The sequence below is a fragment of the Eschscholzia californica genome, unplaced genomic scaffold, assembly GCF_041429995.1.
Source record: "Eschscholzia californica isolate CP2 unplaced genomic scaffold, dmEscCali1.0.p SCAF_4, whole genome shotgun sequence".
In the NCBI taxonomy this organism is placed as follows: domain Eukaryota; kingdom Viridiplantae; phylum Streptophyta; class Magnoliopsida; order Ranunculales; family Papaveraceae; genus Eschscholzia; species Eschscholzia californica.
Window position 1 is genome coordinate 24,555,783 of NW_028238461.1, and position 22,544 is coordinate 24,578,326.

Genomic DNA, 22,544 nt, shown 5'->3' on the forward strand with positions numbered 1-22,544 from the left:
ATAATATTACTAGAAACTAAAATTAATTATACAAGTAAATGACTTCCTACAAAAAAATGAAGCCAAATTTCATTTGTCCACAAGACCAAGTTGAAGAAAAGAAGAAGTTGTCCAACGAGGGAAGGGTCGTCATCTCGACCCGTATCCGACTTAAAGAACGGTCGCCTGGTCGACCTGGATCCGACCCACTTCAGATCCAAAATATTCGCCTGGCATTATCATTACCTTGTCCTGTTAAAACCATTCAAAAATCCTTAAACCCACTGGATGATGATCTATTTGATTTGAAATCTTTGATTCAGATTTCTGAGAGATTTCCTTTTCTATGCAAAATAGATGCATAAGTTAAAAATTAGGTTATAAAAAAGTGAATCAAAGGAAGAGAAATGAAGAATTTCTGAAATAGCAGAAAGAAAATATACGGTCAAGCAACTGAAAGATCGTCTCTAAACTCAAAACAGAGAGAGAGAGGAAGAATTTGCAGAGATTTGCTTCCGTAAACTATTTTGAGTCAGAAGAAGTAAATTTAAATATAAATAAATAAAAAAACCCAGTTTAAATTCTTAAGCTTTAATGGTTATACGGAATCAGCAAGGTACAATGAGATAGATAACTAGAGAAGGAAAGTGAAAAACCCATTTCTCTGAATGTCTTTATTTTGATTCCATTTTCTCACATTCAAAGAAAGACTGGGTTTAATTGAGTTTTAGAGAGAGAAAGAGAGAGAGAAGGGTAAATTTTGTTCTTTACAGAGAAAGGAAAGAAGAGTGAGGAAGAACAGTTTCAGAGAATAGAGAGAGAAACAGAGGGGTAAAAGTAGAAACTTCAAAAAAAAAAAAAAAACTGAGCAGATTCACGAGAGTGTCAGTTTTGCTGAGGACCCCTGAGGCTGAGGTATCTTTCTTTTCTGAGGCCAAGTCGCTATAGAAAAGTTAGAGAGAGAAAGAAAATTATTTTCTTCTCAAGATAGAGAGAGAAATGAAAATTATTTTCCTTTAAAATTATAATTTTTAAGAAGTTGGGTAAGTGGGTTTCTTTCTTCTATTTTATAAATAATTTCATTTCATTTAAATTTTTTAATCTTTCTTAATAGTTAGGTTTTGTCTCTAATTTAAATTTGTTTATTAGGGTTTTTTGTTACAATCTCTGAATCTTTCTGTGGCATCATTTTGTCTTATAATGCAGTTCTTCACGAGGTGTTGACAGACTTTGTTTTACAAAAATGCTTGATTATTTATTTTGCTAATTCTTATTTCTTTATTCTCTGTTTCTCTCTCTAGATCTCTCTCTAACTGTCCTTATCAAGTTCTTTATTTGCAAAATGGAAGAACCATTAAAATGGTTTTCCTCTGAGATTTACACTTGTCTATTTTGATTAATCTTTGTAGGATTTAGAGTTTGGGGATTTCTCAATTTTTTCAGTCTTCTCCATCAAATATGGGGAAAGCAACCAAATGGTTTAGGAACTTATTGGGGATGAAGAAAGAGAATTCAAATTCCGGTGACAATAGAGAGAAGAAAAAGTGGAGTTTTGGGAAATCTCTGAGGAATTCTGTTTGTGTGGGTCAGATCCCGGCGGTTACAAATCCGGTTGATGCACCGGAAAATGGAACAACTTGGTTAAAATCTTATTACACTGAAACAGAGAGTGAACAGAATAAGCATGCCATTGCTGTTGCAGCTGCAACCGCCGCCGCTGCTGATGCTGCCGTTGCGGCGGCTCAGGCAGCTGTGGCGGTTGTAAGACTTACAAGCCATGGAAGAGGTACTATGTTTGGTGGTGGACGAGAGAGATGGGCGGCTGTTAAGATTCAATCTGTTTTTAGAGGTTTTCTGGTTAGTCTCCCTTTATCTCTCTCTACTCTTTCTCTCTCCAACCTTTCCCTCTCAACTTACATTCTCTCTTAATATTGTTCATCTTCTACATGGGTTTAATTTAAAAATCCTGTGATTTTGTTTTTTGATGTTTTAACAGCCAAACTACTTAGGGTTTAATCTGGGTTGGTTTAGTTTTCATTTTACTTGAGATTGAAATCTAGATCTTTTCATCTTTTAAGATCAGGGTCTTTTTGGGCATTTCTTTATTAAATGCTATTTTTCATTTTCATTAGGTTTCCCGATTTGGGTTTTCACTGTTTTCTCTGTTTAGTTTCAAATCTTTTCAATATTAAATACTGTATTTGCTTTTATGATCCTTCCTTCCCAGATTCAACCCTCCTCCATTAATACCATGAACATTACTTCCTCTTCTTCTGTTCTTTATTGAATCTAGTTATGTATTTTAATGAAAAAACAGGCAAAGAAAGCTCTTAGAGCTCTCAAGGGATTAGTGAAGTTGCAAGCTTTAGTGAGAGGTTATTTGGTAAGAAAACAAGCTACTGCAACTCTTCACAGTATGCAAGCTCTTATAAGAGCTCAATTAACCGTTCGATCTCAAAAAGCCGTCCATCTACTCAATAAAGAACAAAGATTATACCCTGAATTTCGATCTCGTCGATCCACTGTAAGTTTTAAAATGTACATTCTTTCGAATTAAGATTTAAACTTAATCTTCAATGACATGATTATTCATACATTGCCATTTTAATTCTAGGAAAAGTTTGATGACTCAAGAAGTGAGCATACTGCATCAATTCATAGTAGGAGACTATCTGCATCTCTTGAATCTGCAATTACGAATACGTTTGAAGAGAGCCCGAAAATCGTTGAGATTGATACATGTAGGCCCAAATCTCGATCACGAAGAATAACAAATAGTTCGATATCGGATTATTATATCGAAGAAGACCCAAGTAGTCAAATGCCATTATCTTCATCACTTCCATGTCAAATTCGAGCTCGAATGTCGGTTCCTGATAGTCGGAACTGTCAAGATTATGATTGGGGCGTAATGGGAGATGAATGTAGATTCTCAACAGCTCAAACTACTCCAAGATTTATGAATACTTGTGGGTCTAATGCCCCAACTACACCAGCTAAGAGTGTTTGTACTGAGAGACTATTCCAACATTACTCGAACTCTCCGAATTACATGGCGAATACTCAATCATTTAAGGCGAAAGTACGTTCTTATAGTGCACCAAAACAAAGACCTGAACCAGGATCAAGAAAGAAGCTTTCGTTAAATGAATTTGTCGAATCGAGAGCTAGTTTAAGTGGTGTTCGAATGCAAAAATCTTGTTCTCAGGCTCAAGAAACTATTGTTCTTAAGAATGCTGTAATGGGTAGACTTGATAGATCAGCTGAATTCGTTAGAGAAATGGAGAGAAATGGGTACTATGAGAGGAAATGGTGAAAGGATAGGTAGGAATGGAGGGAGAGAGAGAGATTATAAGGGATTATCTCAATCTCTTTTGATCTCTCTCAAGTTTCATTTGAACTAATGTAACCAGTCTTAGAACATAAAGTTTTGGGGAAAAAAACACTAATGTGTGTAAATTTTTTGAATGTTTTTTTAGTAGTTTGATTTGATTATGTTTTTCTTGGTAACTTCATTGTTTTATTAATTAAAATCTTTGTCTTGTGAATGAAGAATGTTTTTGAACTTTAAATTATTTTAGGTGAATTCACTGATCATACAAATGTAATTTAAAATAAAAAACAAATTATCTATCGAAGTTTTCAATCTGGGTTCTCTTGAAAGCACCTGCCGGAACGGCTATTAACGGGCGGGCCTATTACCAGGTGGCCCAAGAATTCAAAATTCTATAGGCGCCGGAAATAAGCCCTTGTAACCAGTCCTTAATGCCTTACCCCAACTGTCGTTAACCCTTTATTCCAAAAAAAAAAAAAAAAAAACTGTCGTTAACCCTTCATTTTTTTTAGATCTACTTACTCTACTGATTATCTGACCATCCCGGCACTCTCTCAATCATCTTCTCTCTTAGTTCTTTGTCTAATTTTTCTTCTCTTTCTCTTATTCCATCTTCTAGCATAAACACTAGCATGTCAAAACGGACTGTCACTCATCTGCTCGCAAGAACCCTATCGGCCCGTCCATCACTCATACAGTACTGACTAACTAGTCGGTCCAGTCCGTGACATAGGGCTCATATATGGGCTGTTTTTTCCGTCACCAAATTCTTGAGGACTTGTGTCAAAAAGACTGGTCAGTCTGGACCTAGTATGTCAAAACAGACAAGTCAGTCTGAGACCTAGTATTTCAAACGGACTGGTCAGTCCGGGACCTAGCATGTCTAAATTGATTAGCCGATCCATTTGATAATGATAGGTCCCCTACCCGACCCATTTGAGTAAGTAGTTCAGATTCATATTTTTTTGTGCATCAAAAATGGGTTGGGAAGTGTTTGTAGACCTCATTACAAGCTTCTCTTTGCTTGGAATGATTGGGAAGTGCCAAACCATGTGAACCTACTTAAGGTTTTGAAAAGGAAGGTTAAGGATATTTTTTTTGGCTGGGTGCTTATAGAGATAAACTTCACCCTTAAATTCCTAAATCAGTCTGATGGGTGCTTATAGAGAGCTCGTTCCAATAACCATTAACTCGACTAAGACAAAGTCCCACTCTTACAGTAGTTTGGCGTCTGCTTTAGCAACACCCTTTCAATTTTTTCTAAAGTGAAACGAAACTTGTCTGCAAACTTATAAACAAATTAAGAAAAATTCTACAATGACTTGGAGTCAAGGTTGGGTTCAAGGTTTACGTTGAGATGGTTTCAACAAAAAAAAAAAGGTTTACATTGAGGTGGGGCCAAATTGATAGGAAATATGATAAAAAAAAAGTTACATTTTTTAGCAAGTTTTGGCTTCTAACAAATAGGTAGCAAGATTCAACAAAAAAAAAAAAACAAATAGGTAGCAAGTTTTGGCTTGTAAAACACATAGTATTTATTGAATAGCCAAACTAGAATTCTTTTTTGTTTTTTTTTTTTTTTTGAGCAGAAAAAAATCCATTAATAAGATAAGGTTACAATCAAGTTTTCATAAATTAACTCTTAAAAAAGAACAACATCATGATAAAACTAAATAGCAACACTAGTTAACTATTGGGTACTGATACCGCAAACAGCGATCCATCAGGGGGGTAAAGCCGATGCTGCCGAATCGTGTGCTCTCTTGTTGCAAATACGAGGGCAATACTTCAAAGTAATAGGGTTATTTTGGGTAATCCAGCGCAATTTATTAATAACCGTAGATATTCTCCACGGGACCTCCATATCAACGGGTGATATTAGTTCTAAGGCATACTTAGCATCACCTTCCATTATAAATCTCCGGAACCCTAACTCAGCCGCTAGTTCCAGTCCCTCCTTAAATCCCATAATTTGACTATGAATAGCTGATTTAGGAGAAAAGCTTTTAGATCAAACCCTAATAAGTTTCCTTCATCATCTCTAGCCAGAGCTGCACACGAAGCTTTATTCTGTTTATAAGCTCCATCAAAATTTATCTTCACCTCTCCTGGCGATGGAGGGCACCATTCTTCTTCCTGAAATGATAAATTAGTTTGAAAGAGTTGTGAGAGATCAGAAATGTACCTGAGATGATACTGTGTACGCCACCAACAACTTCTTAGATCTATTCTTGTATTCTGGAAGTGAAAGTCATTGCGGACCTTCCACCATTCCCACATGAGTTGAGTTATCATATACCATAAATCATCACAATTTTCTTCATGCATAAGAATCTTCTTTAAATATGTAACCGGATCTGTAGAAATAACGTTTTGATCTATTTTCGCGGTCAAATTGATGAGTTTTTTTATATGTTTTGCAGCTAGAAAACAAGTGATCTACTGTTTCTGTAGAACCATCATCACAAAGCAAGCAAATTTGAGGTATATTCTGAACTATAGATCCTATTCTTCCTAGAGTCGGGTAATCCTCCATGTATTAACTTCCATATGAAGACTTGAACTTAAGGTATCATTTGTTTTTTCTTCCAAAATAATTTCCAAGGGAAATCATGTGCTGCATTCGATAAAATAGGGTTTGGTGATATTTCTTTATAGTATGATTTTGTAGTAAATTTTCCTGTAGGAGTTGGCTTCCAAATCAGTTTGTCCCTTTGAAATTGTTGTGGAATGGGTGTTGCAGATAGCCTGACTTGTATCTTCTGTAAAATATGTTGATATTAAATCTAAGTTCCATCTCTTTTCATCCTGCATTATAAGATCAGAAACCCAAAAGATATGTGGAGGAAGATCTAAAAGCATAGTAGGCCTATGATTAATAATGTCCAGAATCCATGGATCAGTTCTAATTTTAACTGAAGTACCATCACCAATGATCCAAATAATGTTGTCTCTCATTTTGGTAATAGTATGATTGATTGCTTTCCAAAATGAAGACTTAGTCTGAGTCTGGGTTGGATTCCAAATTAATATCATCATTAGTAATGTATTTAGAGAATAATAATTTAGCCCAAATGGCATTGGGTTGGGTAATGAGCCTCCAAGTCATCTTAGCAATAAGACACTCGTTAACATATTTAATAGATCTAATACCCAGACCACCCTTATGTTTAGGACTCGTAATAATGTCCCATCTAATGAAATGTAGTTTTCTGTTTTCTTGATCATGTCCCCATCAGAAGTCTCTTTCTATTCTCTCTAAGTTGTTTGAGACTTGAGTTGGTAGCACTTGATAACTGCATGGATAGGTACAGAAAGAAGCTAAAATTGATTTAATAAGAATGGTTCTACCTGCTTGACTAACCAATTTATTTTTCCAGCCAGATAAAGTATTTTTGAATTTTTCCACTAACCAGTTATGACTTTGGATACGATTACCTGGTTTCAGGATCAATGCTCCCAAGTATTTTGCCTCGTCTGTCATTATCGGTGCATTGAGTTGCCTTGTAAACTCCATTTTGATGTCCGATGGAACTCCTGTACTAAAGAAGATGGATGATTTGGCGAAATTGACTTGTTGCCCTGAGAAGCTAGCATAATATTCCATGAGATGTAATATTGTATTTAAATTACTAATAGTCGCCTCACCATACCATATTAGATCGTCGGCAAAGAGCAGATGTGAAATGCTTGGGCTGGATCTATTAATCTTGTAACCTGTATATTGTCCTCTATTGTCATAATAAGAAATTAAGAGCGAGAGTGACTGCGAGGTTAAAATAAACAGATAGGGTGATAGGGGACACCCTTGTCGAAGTCCTCTAGATGCCGTGAAATCCCCTTTAAGGTTACTATTCACCTGAATTTTAAATCTAGCAGAAGTAATACAGGACATTATGAGGCTTAAAATAGACCCTTGGAAACCGGAAGCCTTAAGAACCGTCTCTAAAAAAGACCAATCAACACGATCATATGCCTTAGCCATATCCATTTTAAGGGAGAAGACTCCTTTCTTGGCTTTCGATTTTTTCATAGAGTGCAATAACTCTTGAGTTATAACAATATTATCCATAATTTGTCGGTTTGGAACGAAAGCGTTTTGTGTCCACATAATACTATCCTCTAAATAGGGTCGGATTTGATTAGCAATTATTTTCGTGATGAATTTGTAAACCGAATTAAATAAGGATATTGGTCTGAATTCTGTGGCCATACTCGGGTTTCTAGTTTTAGGAATTAAGGCGACAGTCGTAATATTCAGAGATGGATCAATAGTACCTGTTATAAAAGCTTGTTGAATATAAGCAATGAATTCTGTCCCGATTACCTCCCAATTGTGTAGGAAAAAGAAACATGGTAATCCGTCTGGTCCCGGACTTTTAGTTGCTCCCATTTCCATAACGACAGCCTTAATTTCCTCTTGCGACGGAACCCTGGAGACGTAGCCTATTTGTTCAGATGTAAATACCTTATATCCATTGAGGATTTCGGCCGGAGGTGTAACCACTGGTTCACTTCTAAACAGATTCTGAAAATGTTGTACCAACTCATTTGCTATTTCCTCTTCATTAGTAGTCGTATTACCTGAATTAAGTGTTAGTTGGTGTATAGTGTTCTTTTGCATTCTCATTGACATAGAAACATGATAGGCTTTTGTATTCCTATCTCCATTTGCGACCCACTTTGACTTAGCTCTTTGTTCCGCTTTTGTTCTTTGTAAATTTTCAAGAAATAAAATTTCTTCTTGAATAGAACTTTCTATATCAATAGTATCCCCTGTAGAAGTAATCGATTGTATATCTAACAACCGTTTTCTTAAAATAACCAATCTGTTTTTAACAAACCCAAATGCTTTTTTACTCCATTGTTTGGTTGCCTCTTTTACTTGTTCTAACCTCTCTGTAAATTGTCCCATAGATTGCTCCCATTTGCTTTTAAATATTTGGTTGTAATCGTCGTGTTTCGTCCAATACACCTCAAATTTTGTTAATGTTTGAAGTTAGTTGTGCATAAGATTCACTTCTAACAGTCAAGAAATGATATGCAATCTTTATACTTGACAATTTTTGAACTATTAAAAAAAATTAGTAGTAAATATTAGACTCAGTTCTAACTTAATAAGTTGTTTTTTTGGAACGTACATTACTTTTTAGACTACACATATTAAAAATCTCAAAAGTCGAGCAATAAGGAGAGACTGAATTTCAAAAAAAACTTTGGAAGTTGGTTTGGAAATCAAACATAAGTTCCGATTAAATGAAATACGAAGGATAAAAGGTGTTTGAGTCAAAAAATTATTCATAATAACTAAGAAAACAAATATGTTTTGCTATTAACTAAAAACTGCCAAAATATTATGAGTAATGATACTTATAGTTTGAAATAATATGGGTTATTAGTAATTAGATCATTTTCTATTTTTTCCTTCCCAAAATACACCTATCCTCCAAAACTCACTTTTCCTCTCAAAAAACTTTAGAGATATTTTCCAAATGGCCCCCTATTTTATGACCAACTTCCCGCATTAGCCCCTTATTTTATCGAAAATACCAAGATGGCCCTCTGTTTCCGTCACCATTAAATGTCCGTTAACTCTCTCTCCTCCATCTCATCACCTCTCTCTGCCACGTCATTCCTCTTGCCACCTCATCGTCTTCTCTGATAAGGTCGTTAGCCGACCAAAATTTCTAATGGTCGATCGGCGACCTGCATACTTCAAAAAAAATTCTTTCTCTCTATTCTCACACCTCCTCTCATTTTCTCTCTCTTCTCACTCTCTCTCTGTTCTGGCCGGGGAAGGGGTGAACCCTTCACCTCCCGTCGATCTAAGAAAACCCAGATTTTGAAGGCCTAGGTTTTTCCCAGACCTTCGACCTAGACCGACTACAATTTTGGTCGGCCGGCTGGTCGCCAGAAATTTGGTCGGTCTGCGACCTTATCAGAGAAGATGATGAGGTAGCGAGAGGGATGACGTGACAGAGAGAGGTGATGAGATGGAGGAGAGAGGTTAACAGACATTTAACGGTAACAGAAAAAGGGACCCATCTGAATATTTTCGATAAAGTAGGGGACTACGTGGGAAGCTGGTCAATAAGTAGAGGGTCATTTGGGAAACAACCAAAACTTCATAGTGTATTTGGTTGCAGGGTTCGTAAGTAGGATTCCTACAAAAAATTTGGTTTGGAAGGAATCATGATTCCTTGGTTTATTTGGCTATTAAAAATTCTAGGACTCTTAAATCCTAAGGATTCTAAGTCCAAAATTTGTTCTTGACCAAAATCTCATCCTACCCCGTAAGATTTTGTAGAGTTTTGGATTAATAAACCCAAATTTTAAAATTAAAATTAACCCAGAAAATATATTTATTTTTCTATAAAATAATGGGTTACATTTTTTTTCATACTCCTTTTTTCCCCATAAACCTCTCTTTCTGATTATTTTTTTTGTTGAAAAACAGTTTTTTCTCCGAAAACCACTTTTCTCCAAAATCAATTTTCTCGAGATCTTCTCGTTTATCCCCCGAAATCGAGAATTTTTTTTTCCAAAAAATCGTCTTTTTACCGAAAACCATTTTTCTCTCTAAAATTGCTTTTTCTCGAAAATCGTTATTTCCCCAAAATCGATTTTTTCCTAAACCACTTTCCCCCAAAAACTATTTTTTCTCAAAAATCAATGTTTTTAGGAAAACTACTTATAACCTAAAACTGTTTTTCCTAGAAAACCATTATTTTCCAAAAAAAAAAGTATTTCTTTCTCCTTGTTGTTAGGCTTTAGGCCTCTTTCATTCATGGTATGAATTAGGCAGTTATCGTGTTTATCACATCTTCATGATGTATCAATGCCTTGTAACGACTAACGTAGATCGTAGTCGAAATTCTCAAAAAAAAAAATACTGCTTGCACATTAAAGAAACTTGAAAATAATTGAAACGATCATTCATAAATCTCTTACAACGAGTTTGGTTTCGTCAAATTTAATATCTATATTATTGAATAATTTAGAACTTTTATTTTTTGATATATAAAGTACTTTTTTTTTTTTACTTTATGTTATCATACATGAGGGCCCCTTGTAAAGTTTGGGGCCCCCCAAATTCTCAGTCACAACCATCGATTTGGATTATAACAGTTCTACTGCTGAAGATAGTGGAGAGATTCTCTCTACCATTGGAGACATTTCTCCATCACAAAGCAGAAGCAAGAACAATGATTTTGTTGAGAGAAGTGTCTATTGCTTGACGGGTCTTTACGTTCTTTGTCATTCCGACACCTAGTTCACTTTGGTTTATACCCTAACTAGTAGGGCCTTATGTAATGACCTGAAGAGCAATGTTTCCTCGTGAAACGGGATTACTTTAAATGCTTGTTTTTTTCTTTAGCTTATTTTATCGCTTTAGCTAGCAGGGCTTCTTTGTTAGTGGTTATTTCCATTCCGTTAGTGGTTATTTCCATTCCGTTAGAGTGGGTGAGAAGGGTGAGTGAGCTTCCCCATTCCGTTAGTGGTTATTTCCATTCCTAAGAGATCATTTCGTTTTAGAACTTGATATCCTCATTTAATTTTTGTATGTGTTGAGCTTACTTTATTCCATACTCACATATGAGAGTAAACCATTATAATTCGTTTTGAGTGATTTCATGTTTAAGAGCATATGACCGTGAGGCCAAAGTCGAGGCGAAATGTGCTATGATAGGGAACAAGGTTTTGTTACTTTAGACTTGGATGATGCTCATGATGATGGGACACTTGCACTTGAGTATGAAACTATTAGTGAGGAGACTCTTAGCATGCTTTTGTGTTTATTAGTTTGATTCATATGTTTGACATACTTAAGTCTCTCACTTGTTGATCATCACCTTATTTGCATCGATAGTTGGACCCTTATGTCTCTTGGAAATCTAGAACTTTGTGGGTGTATTCACTGGAAACCCTCACGAGACAAAACTCGTCCTTTAGGGGTAACCTAAGGGTTTAAAGGCTTGTTGCATACGCTAAATGCAACCGGGAGTCCTCCGAAAGTGAGCTAGGTTTACTTTATTGTCTTATTTTGTTTGTTTGCTCGAGGACTAGCAAATTCTAAGTTTGGGGATATTTGATGTGGCGTGAAAATGCCACATTTAGGTCACTTAACTTTGATGAGTTAGTTCTTTTCGAGTTTTATTTCTAATTATTTATGTGTTTTCATTGCTAGGTAGTTTATTTGGGGTTTGGCGTGTAATTCGGAATAAAGAGAGCTAATTATCACATTTTCATCTTATGCGGCAAAAGGGAAGAAAATAGCACCAGGGGTATTTTGGTCATTTTGGCAAGATCAGAAGTCGAACAACAAGTGAGGTCAATGACGAGTCCGACGGTGAAAACAGAAGTCGATTCGGAGTTCGGACGGAAAAGTTGTGAATGAAAGAAGTCGAGGTTCGGTCTTGAAACAAGGATTTTATGAAGGCACTCCCTTGCTTTAGAAAGAAGCCCAACCCATGAGCCCAAAGAGGAAGAGAACAATAGAGATTCTATGAGCACCCTTTTTGGTCCAAGTCAAGAGTCTTTAATGATGGACAAAGTCAAGGGTTTGAAGTAGTCTAAAGACTTAGTCAACTTGACTAAGTCTAGGGTTTTTATTCAAGTTAAACACTATTCATCATCTTCTTCACCAAGCAACAACTAGGAAGGAAGGGAGAGAAAAAGAGGCAAAAAGTTTATCTAGGGTTTGGTTCTTACAAGTTTGAGAGAGGGAAAAAGAGCTAAGAGGAAGGAGTAGCCGGCCTTAGCTTGGCCGGCCAAGCTAGGCCGGCACTACAAGGGCACGGGAAAGGGCAGCCATGGAAGCTCTCGCGGGAGCTGTTAGCAGCTCGGGTTCTGCTCGGCCGGAACAGCACGGACAGCACGGGACACGGCAGCTCGCATCTGCAACACGGGAGCTTCTCGCGGACGCGTACAGCAGCAATGGAGGACGAGACCGGAAGCTTCCACGGGATGCGGCTGCTGCAGCTAGGGGCGGCACTCCGGGACGCATCTGCAGCACGGCTGTCTTCACGGGACGCGGCTGCAGGTCGGACATGCTCGGGACAGAAGCTACCGGCTCGGATCTAAGCTATTTTGGCCGGAAACTTCATACTTTGGCCGGAACTTGTTTTGTCGGATTTCTAGGGTTCCGGCAACCTTCTTGATCCGAAACCATGGGGCTTTTACTTCTCACGTCCTTGGCTAACTTTTCCTTGTGTTTGATTTGGTTTTTGGTTGAAATGTCATAGAGAGATAAAGCTTGGTGAAGCTTTAATGGTGGGTGGTTCTAAATGAAGAAGATGAGTCTGGTTGCTAAGGGGAGATCTGATTTTTGCTCGGGGAGATCCATTATGCACTGTTAAGGGGAAATCCAGAAATTTGCTAAGGGGAGATCGGCTGAACCTTAACTACTCAAATTTTCCGACGAACCTAGCCTCGAACCACATCGAAAAAGGGGGATTTCTCATCATCTTCTTTTCATTTATTACTTATCACCATGTTAGCTAAATCAAGTGTGTCGTTAATGAGATGAAATGTGATGAATTTGTGATTATCTATGTGATGATTTAATGTTTTGATAATAAATTGATGTTCTCTTATTTTGATTACTTGTTTCAATCGTTTTTCATGTGTCTTATCAAGTACTTCGCATAGTTAATCGATTAGGCAAAGTGATCGATATCGATCGTAGTCTAGATCCAAATTTCATGTGTCTTGTCATGCACTTCACATAGTTAGGCGGCTAGACGACATTTTCGATGATTCGGTTTTAATTGTTTGGGAAGTTTGTTTGACTAAGTATTATCTCCGGACATACGTAGTGCTTATGAACATCCACCGTAGGAATCGAGACTAGGTTTGTATCAATATATTCGATTGGACCGTAAATAGTTGTAGGTTCACCACAACGGATTCCCGGACCTCGACACTTCTCTCACTTATTTGTTGCCTCCCTACTCTTGTTCCTTCAACTCCTCTCTCGAATCTCTCTCGCCCTCTCACATTGATATTTTAGTTTGTTTTACTTCCTTTATTCTCTTAGTGCTTATTCGTTTAAAAACCTTTCATTATCTTCATTTACTTTCGCTTTTGTCTAAGTAGGCCTTTGATATCTAAACCGACGAATAAGACCATTCGATATTCAAACTACATTCCTATCCTTGGATCGATCCCGGCTTTGCCGGATTACTATTTGATACCTCCGCTTGGGTGTGCAACCTTTTCGGGTGCATCATTGATGACGTTTTTTGGCGTAACATGTGACAAAAAATGAAACACACGTGAATGTAAGATCTTGGAGACACCGGGGTGGTGTCGGTCGAAAAGACTCTGATGGTCAAGTCAGTAAGCTTGACAAATAATAAATATCAATTGTAAACCATAGATCGAGTTATTGAGTTATATATGTTATCTGAACGAGACGATCGTCGGGAAAGAAGGTGATACAATCGGGGGTATGCTTGCCTAATTCATAGATCTCCGAAAGAGATAAAATGCTTGCACCCTTTGGTCGTCAACAGTAAGAAAGATAGGTTGCTCTTCCTTGGTAAAGTGGTCGTTAGGAGAGAGAAAGATATGTCGCCCTTCTTTGATAAAGTGGTCGTCAAGAAAGAGAAATATAGTAGTAGTCGTAGACTGTTTGCAAGAGTTTTAGATGATCGATGTGAGAGAGCAAGTAAGTTGTCAATTGATTGCGGAAGAATTGGTTGTCTTAGGCGATAACAAGATGATTTAGGTGATAGTTCGATGTCTTGTATCATCCTCTTCTCAGTCATTTTATGGTATCTTCAGTCAACTGTCACCTGGCGGTGTGTCTTTATGTGGTAACTCATGGAGCTGTCACTATAAATACAGATATCGTAACTCCTTAACGGGTACATTAGTGATACTCTCACCTTGAACGTGAGTAACGTTTCCTCAACGGATATCCGGAGGGAGGTCTGCTGAGGAGGTAAGAATTGACCTGTTTATCCAGGGATGGACTTTCTGTCTCGCTTCCTCATTTTTCTATTACATCGGGTGCCCGGAGATAGATGAGTCGGACCCATTTGCCATCAAGTTTATGGGCTTGGTCATCCATAGGCCCATTAGTCGTGGATTTTAGAGGCACTTTTGATGACAGATTTTAGCCCATACACCAGGGCTTATGATTCTAATGTGCCTAGTCATAGCTTGTGCTAGTATGGCTTATTATTTTGATGTGCCTGCGAAGCAGGGCTTATGACGTCGCCTGATTTTCAGGGCTTATGACGCCGCCTGACTCATCAATGCTTACCACACCAACTTTCTTTGAATGCTTACCACACCAAGTTTCTTTGAACGCTTGGAAAGTAAGGCTTTTGAATGTGCCTGACTACTAGAGCTTATTTATATCATTTCATTTCTGGTCATTTTAATCGATATAGGTTTCTGATCTTGATGATCCATGATTCATTATATCATAGTTATTTGGCAATTGCCAAGGTAGGATTTGTAATTTGAGAATTCACAGAAAAGATTTGAAAAATAACTAATTTTCATTCATAATTTATTTGAAATATTGCAAGATGAGTGAGCTATTAAGAATGGAGATGAAAGGAGTGAACACCTAAAGACTTTTATACTTAGATATTTGTATAGATATAGTAAATATATATGTATTATATTATATTCATTATTATTATTTTCGAAAGAAATACGTTGATAATTAAATTTACGACTTGAAAGATATTCGCACCTTACGCGATCTCCTAGTCACGTTGTTGTTTGGCTTTGTATTTTTGCTTGTTGAGGTCATTGTCATACCTTGTCATGGGTTTTCCATCGGCCCTTACATTTTTTGTTTCATTTGTTTAATTGGTACGCTCATGCCTCCACTGGTCGAAAGCACGTAGCATTCCGGGTTGTCCTTCGGTCGTCTTCTACTGTTCCCAACATATAAGTTTCCGGGAAGCAGAATTTTAGCTTCAGATGAGGGATAGATAGACCTTGACTGAATGAAGTGTGTTTCTAGCATGGCATTATAAGGCATAGGAAAAGTCTACTATGATAAATTCCACCGCAACTTCTCAACTAGCTCTTCATTGGCCAATCATTACAGGCAAGAGAATCATCCTGTAGCTCCGATTTGACTGTTATCGAATCCCATCAGAGGAGTTGTCCAAGGTTTTATGAATCTTTCATCTATATCCAGTTGTCGGAAAAAAGCTCTACTCGTCACATCCGCTGAGCTCCTAGTATTTATCTTTACCCGGTTGACATTCCAATTGTCACTTTCGCCGCAACTATCTGCGGGTCATCACGCGGTGTGATGATTCCCAACAGATCATTGTCCGTGAAAACGATAAGTGGCGTGTCAATTTCGGGGTTTTTATAAAGGGGGTGGCCCTCTTGTCTCTTGCGCATATTTTTACGACCATTCTTTGTGTTCCTCCTGCGGCAGTCCCACTCATTGTAGTGAAGATGGTCCTTCAATTGGCGGGTTGTGGGAGTTGACCGCTGCTTGTTCCCTCGTGAGCGGGTTCTTTTCCCTTTCGTGTGCAACCTTTTGTAGAGGTAAAGTGGGCCTCCTTATCAAGTCTTGATCCCACTCTCCATTTGCTAGGAGTATCTTTTACTCGGTACTCAGATGGTCCGCCCTTATTTCCTTCTTATGAACATGTCAACTTTTCAATTTCTTACCATTGTTTCTGTGACATTCTGAAGGTGTCTGCATTCTGCAGTCTTATGCCCGTATTCCTTGGGGAATCCACACCAGATATTCGTATCTTTTGGCCAGATACCCTTCTTTTCCGAGTTAGGCTTTGCCAACTGTTAGAGAGAGAAATTGAAGTGAGGAATACGAAGATATAGAGAAAAAAAATCACCTTTGCTTCATTTCATTAACGAGAAGAATCAATCCAATTACAAATCCTTCAAGCTATTTATAAGCTTGATTTTAGTTAGTTATAGAGAGAAAGAGATCTAACAAGTTATGTTACAAGTAACATTAACTAACTTTCTGTTAGTTTGTTACAGAAGTCTATAGACACCTCTCTTGGATTCTTAAAGGCACCACATATTCCTATTTCATTACACCTCAGTTACACCATCTACTGTGTTCTCTGACAGGCATGTATTGGGTAGTGCTAAATAAGAGTGGGGCTATTGATGTTGTTTAAGTTCAGTCCACCATCAGTTGTCCATTGATAGACCAAGGTGAAGTCTTGGGGTCTCATATGATGGCTATAGTTATCAAGAGTTGTTTAATCTATAAATGATGTTGATTACAATAAAATAAATTAAAATAATGGAGAGCTAATGGTTGATAAAAACCTGACCTACTGCCCTGCTTGTCTCTTTCTCTCTCTCTATATGTCAAGACTCTCTTTCTCTAGACCTGACCATTAATTGTCACTCACTAGACTTGTCTATATGTAATGTCCTGATAAGTAAACAGAAAACATTCATGAATCATGAACATGTTTGCATGCTTGATATTTGTGTTTTTTTTAGGTCATGACATCATTTTGAGGACAAAGTGTCAACCCTAGAAGGGTAAGGATGATGGGTGTTAATAATAGAAAATATATATGTGCCATGCAGTTGCCATGTTTTTGATGAAAATTAGTTTGTTGTTGAGGAGGAGGTACCCCCATCCCCCATTGGCCAATTCAACTCCAACAAAATACTAGAAAATTTTAAAACCAATAATACATCTACTAAAAACCCTAGCTAGGTCTCACATGCATACTTGTTGAACCACTTCATCAATCAATGACAATTTTATACTCGCATTAATTAGTGTACCTCTTCTTCACTCCTTACTTGTTTCTTCTTTGGTAGACATGGGGTCCCCTTAAACTCCCACCTTCAACTATAGTGTTCTTTTTTTCTTCTTGTTAGGTGTAATTGGTTCTGTAGTCTTATTAGTTTAGGGTTGTCTTTCCAAGTTGGAGAACTGCAAACAATCATTTAATAAACCCAACAAAAATTCCAAATGACTATGATAGTACACAAAGTCTATTCCTAAGGGTGCGTCAATAGACGTCTTTTCATTTTACTCTTGAGCTTCCTTCTCTTCGCTTTCCACGGATTAAGCCCAGTTCGAGAGTTCTCGTACTGCCCCAAACTGTGGGCCTCAGACTGTTCAGTCTGAGAGCCACGTGGGGCGCCAAGAAAGGGATGGGCTAAGAGCAAAAAGATGGGACGCATTTAGGACACCCCGTTGCTAAGTGACAGGTAGTTTAGATTTCAAGAAAGTAAAATGAGGATGAACAAGATGTATAAAGTCATAGTAGCATATCAGATTTTCATGTCAGCTTCTAGGGATGTTGGTATGGCATTATCATTTTATATTATACTCTTAGTTACATCTAGTGAAATGGGTCAAGGGTCACAACATACATATGAAAGAGTTTTATATCAACTAGAAAAAAGAGTTTTGAAACAAGTACAAATTAATATATTGTGTTTTGTACAGATGAAGGAGACAAATGACATGAGGGAAAGAGGAGAATAGAAGGGATATATGATTGAAGGAATGGAGGGAAGCTAGGGTTCATAATGGGACCATTTTGTTTTGAAAAACATTAAAACAAGAAGTAGCTTAGCTAGGGTTTAAAAAAGATAAATAGTATATACCACCATGTGAGAAGCATAATGGTGAGAAATGATGTTGTCTTCTTAAAATTCTATCTTCTTTATTTAGAACAGTAGGGAATGGCAGCCATGTCTCCAATTAGTACCTCTCTACCTCCCTCTTCAACACTCTCAAAGGTCCCTCTTATTGGTTTAGATCCAGGTTTTAGGGTTTATGTGTTTGTACTTTTTACTATTATATGGATTGTTCTCTCTTTATGATTAAATTTAGATAGCTCGTGTGGGTATAGACATCGAATTATTTGATATTATGGACCATATTATTATAAGTAAAAGCAAACATGTTAATTACCTTAATACATATGGATCACATTATATGACCACACTAGCTAGCTCCTATATACTAGTCCCAAATACTCTTTGAGTTTTTGTAGTCAACAATCTATCGAGTATTGATGTTTATCTCCCAATAAATAAGTGATACTGTCATAATCGAAAACTCGTGAAATGAGCCCATTAGTGGTTTCAGTGTTATAATCTAAGTAATGTTGACTTAATGATAATCAACTAGGATGCCACTTCGACGGAATATTTTTTATTGTTCCTAAATCAAGATTACTCAAAGCTCTTAGTCTTAGACATGCCTACGCTGGAAAGCGTGATGTAAAATTTTAATCGGGACAGTTAATACAACCATAAAAACGAAGCATAAGTTCTATTGGAGCAGATTTGGTTAAATTACAGCGGGAAGTTGATTGACAATAAATAGAGTGGATATGTACCATGAAAGGATAGCACGTGTTCGTCAATGAGCTAAAGGGACCAGTATCTTCTCAACACCACTTTGTGGGTGAGTAATTGGGGTAATGGTGAGACTCACGTAAAGGTATATGATTTTCTTCAACCAAAACCTAAATCTTATATGGTATCAGAGCCTAGAAGACTATGATTTTGAGTCTAACCGTTACCCTTATTTGTGAGAGTGGTGCCCGACATGCATGCATGTAATTCAAGCGTTGCATTATCATCACTTACTCAAGGATATAAGTATGTAATAGGAGAGTACATATTTATATACATATATACTCTGAATTAAATTTCAGCTTTAATTCAACTTAACAATAGCTTCAATGCTTTGAACGTTAGTATTCCATTCATTTGTAAGTAGATTAGTTATTAGCTAATCCTTATTTGACAAAAGGTGAAGAAGACGTGTAATGAAACATCATATGATTAATTAATATGTTAATAGAAACCTCAAATGATAATGTGGTGTTGGACAGTGCTGAGTACCAACCTGCTTTTGTACTTGGAACTGTATCATAACTTGACATAATCATTAGAATTAGGGTTTGTAATATAATTTTTTAGATTAATCAATTATTCGATCGTGCATCAAATCAATCTTTAATTCGATCTTTAAACAAAAGAAAAGGATATAATCTCTATTTAATAATCACAAATTAACAAATAATTGTGGGCATCCATCTCTAAGATCGAATTATTATCATAAAGAGATCCTCCTATGTTTATTTATGAACATGATGGGCTAATATTTTTCAAGATGCTCTCTGTCAGAACCTTAATTATTCTTCTTTTAAGTACAACAAACAACTAAAGCCAATTAAACTAAATTGTACTACATTCTGATTGAACAACATTATGGTTGTGGAATAACTTGTACCTCCATGTATATTTATATGCACAAAGAGTTAGAAATTTAGGTAACTATGAACAAGAAAAGAAAACATAGAAACTAAATTTACAAGAAAACAAATTTAAGAAACTTTTGTCATTGGGGAATTCTGTTCTCTATGTAAAATAGACAAGGTTTCAGGACTTGACCAAGTGAGACTAATAAGCCGAGAAGAGCAAACTGACTTATCATTGGTTCGCATGCTATGCATGGTTCTTTTTTTATCCTTGATACCCTCCCACAACTTGAATGTCATATCAATTCGAAGTTCAATTTCGGAGGAATATCCAACAAATCGAAGTTTAGATAAACTTTTTGTCATAATATTTGCCAATTGATGATGAGAATGAACAAACTTCACCTATAACGTATGATGCTACTCTTTCTCGAACAAAGTGATAATTTAATTTAATATGCTTGAAGACAACAAGCTAAACTTCTCATACCATGCTCGCCGGGTTGGTTTAAGTCCATATAAACTTTAGTATGGAGACAACATACGTGGGCTAGAAGATTTAATATGCCTAGTTGCTTATTAAATGAAGGTGTAATAACCCCAACCGATTGTGGATAGTCTCGAAGAATTCTACGGGGTTGATATTTACCCTCATGTTCATAATTCCAAACACTATATCCTAATGAGGCATTAAAACAAAATAAGATATAATTATGGAATATGCTCGAAGATGCAATCGACTACAACTATTTAGCCAGACAGTGAACTATTCTGAAACCAACAAAATCAAACGAACGGAAGGATAGAACGAATAATGCACTTAACAAATTATAACAAGGCAAGATAGAACATGATACTCGGGTAAGCTCCTTTCACTGCCTTGTTTTTCTTCTTACAATCTCTAAGCTTATTTCCTTTCTTCCCTTTTCTCTGTAATCATCTTTTTGGATATCAAAAAAGATGGAAAAGAAGAAACTAAGAAACTCAAAGAAAGACAAAAGCGTCTAAGTAAACAAATAATACTAAACTAACGAACAAATCGGTCGTCGTAACTTAAACTACAAAGCATATCCCCGACAAGGGCTCTAAAAACTTGATCGCAACGAAAAGACACGATACCAAGCGAGGGTATCGAGTAAGATACCAGGAAAAACCGGGGTCGATCCACATGGGGCAGGTCGGTAATCTTGGTACCGATTGGCTTTTTTGTCCAAAAGCCTAGGTATGAAAAGACAAACCTGTAGGTATTTGGTGTCACCTAGTGTTCTAAACGGAACCTTAGACATCTAATATGACTAACACTAGTTTCCAAGATCACATGCTAGAACTAATAATGAACTCGAATAAAAAAGAATATTACCTCAATCGCGTTCCCATGAAGTAAATTCGATGCCTTTATCCCGAAGATGAGAGCTCTAATTGTAGCTCCTCTACTATAGACACCCGAGCAAGTTGATTTGATCTCCCTTCCTTAACGTAACTTTCATGGAAGGTTGAGAAGTACTCTTCTTCTTGATGTTGTAGAGATTGATTTTCTCTAGAGAAAATTTCACACCTTTTCTGTTTCACAACTAGTCCTTATATAAAGAAACTCTAATTAGAATCATATTCAAACTAGGATTCAATATAGACCACAGAAAAGATAAAGTCAGAAACCTTTTCTGACTGGGACTCCTAGATGGAAGGGATTCCATCTAGGGTTTCCCTTTATTATGGCCGGATAGAGCAGTCCATTAATGGACTTGGCCTGGCCGTCTCAATACTCCTAGCCGGCCATCTGATGGCCGACCCCTTTAGCTCTTTCTGGGCCTCCCTTTCGGGCTCGGTTATTTCTATCTTTATCCGGACTCTTTCCGAATCTTTTGGGCCTATCAAACTGGATCAAATCCATCTATTTGCCAAGCTCCCACTAGTCAATACTCTCCAATCAAGTCACAACTCTTTAGTGTAACCCGTTATAGGATCCGGTCTACGTTAGCCGCGAATTACCGAAGTGATTCGACGATCGTAGTTGGCTTCTAGGTAACCATTACGATCCCTAATTTGTCCGGACTAGATGATCTTCCGGATAAGTTCATCGTTATCCTATCTGACAAATTGAGTGCATCGCCATCTTGGTCGAAGGTCACTACTTCGGAAGGACAACTCCTTCAGACCGAAAGGACATATCCTTTTGTCTTCCACTTGTACTTTGAACAAGTGCAATGCTCGATTCCCATGTCACTTCGCATCTCATCTGATACTTCATATCTTTTAGACTTTCTTGATCTAGAGAACAACTGTTAAAACAAATGATTAACTATTAATCTATTTGAGCGTGGCCACGCATTTTCAGTTACTTCTCCTCAAGTGGCCCAGAGATACTAATCCTAACTTAATTAGGAGGACATATTCCAGTCTTGTACTCCCACATAGCTTCATGTCTATCATGTTTTACCCAGTAACCGCTTTTATAACCTCCTTTCACGGTGCGGTGTTTGGTGGTACCAAAGTTTGACATTTCTTATATAAGATAAACGGAGCACTCATGTTATAAGTAATTTTTCCAATCTTGCCTACGAGAGTTCGTGACGTTTCCTCATTTGACGAACTCGCATGGTGGGTTATCCAGTGCATATTCCCAATCATACATCCACGTAGATGACTTGAATACTCTTATTCCCCTAGCCCATGAAACATCGTTATCTTGTCAATCTCATGTGCTAGTCTTCGTAAGGCATTAGTGTCCATGCAATGGTCTGGACTAGGGACATAATAACGAACCAAATCCAAGTTGACTTAGTAGGGTTTCATTTACCAGATCACGTATCTGACATACTTACTTGGAAAGTTTCATTATTTTAGACTGTCTATTGAATACTAAACCATGATTTAATGACGAAATATATTTCATATATTGAATGCAGGTAATTGATTACATAAAACCGTTTATAAATCCAATTACTAACTAAAGTCATTCTCCAATGCGCTTTATACCAATGCCCTTAGTATGACTATCATGTTTAGGCTGAGGTAGTGGTTTA

General features: G+C 37.1%; 1 protein-coding gene and 1 long non-coding RNA gene across 4 annotated transcripts; one reads left to right on the forward strand and one right to left on the reverse strand.

The window, feature by feature from the left end:
• The first annotated feature begins 81 nt into the window (after nucleotides 1–81).
• LOC147543813 (protein IQ-domain 26-like) lies at nucleotides 82–3,489 on the forward strand. Of its 3 annotated transcripts, none has more exons than XM_086636952.1 (4): nucleotides 82–894; nucleotides 1,389–1,836; nucleotides 2,297–2,503; nucleotides 2,594–3,489. In XM_086636952.1, the coding sequence occupies exons 2-4, from the start codon at nucleotides 1,438–1,440 to the stop codon at nucleotides 3,293–3,295; spliced, it is 1,308 nt and encodes a 435-aa protein (XP_086493078.1). In that variant the 5' UTR covers nucleotides 82–894; nucleotides 1,389–1,437; the 3' UTR covers nucleotides 3,296–3,489. The 3 variants fall into 3 exon arrangements, with proteins under 3 accessions (XP_086493078.1, XP_086493079.1, XP_086493080.1); XM_086636953.1 differs by having other exon boundaries at nucleotides 266–1,022; XM_086636954.1 differs by lacking the exon at nucleotides 82–894 and adding an exon at nucleotides 1,029–1,196.
• A 1,441-nt stretch (nucleotides 3,490–4,930) lies between these two features.
• Nucleotides 4,931–7,330, reverse strand: LOC147543814 (uncharacterized). Its single transcript, XR_015223742.1, has 2 exons — nucleotides 6,752–7,330; nucleotides 4,931–6,609 (listed from the first exon to the last, which is right to left on the reverse strand). It is a non-coding gene; the product is annotated as an uncharacterized LOC147543814 (long non-coding RNA).
• Between the last annotated feature and the right edge of the window lie 15,214 nt (nucleotides 7,331–22,544).

What these genes read in the sequence shown, in the direction of transcription:
- LOC147543813 (XM_086636952.1), top strand. Translation starts at nt 1,438, where the DNA reads ATGGGGAAAGCAACCAAATGGTTTAGGAACTTATTGGGGATGAAGAAA. An exon ending in CTGTTTTTAGAGGTTTTCTG is followed by an intron (nt 1,837 to 2,296) that starts GTTAGTCTCCCT and finishes ATGAAAAAACAG; the next exon opens with GCAAAGAAAGCTCTTAGAGC. An exon ending in TTCGATCTCGTCGATCCACT is followed by an intron (nt 2,504 to 2,593) that starts GTAAGTTTTAAA and finishes TTTTAATTCTAG; the next exon opens with GAAAAGTTTGATGACTCAAG.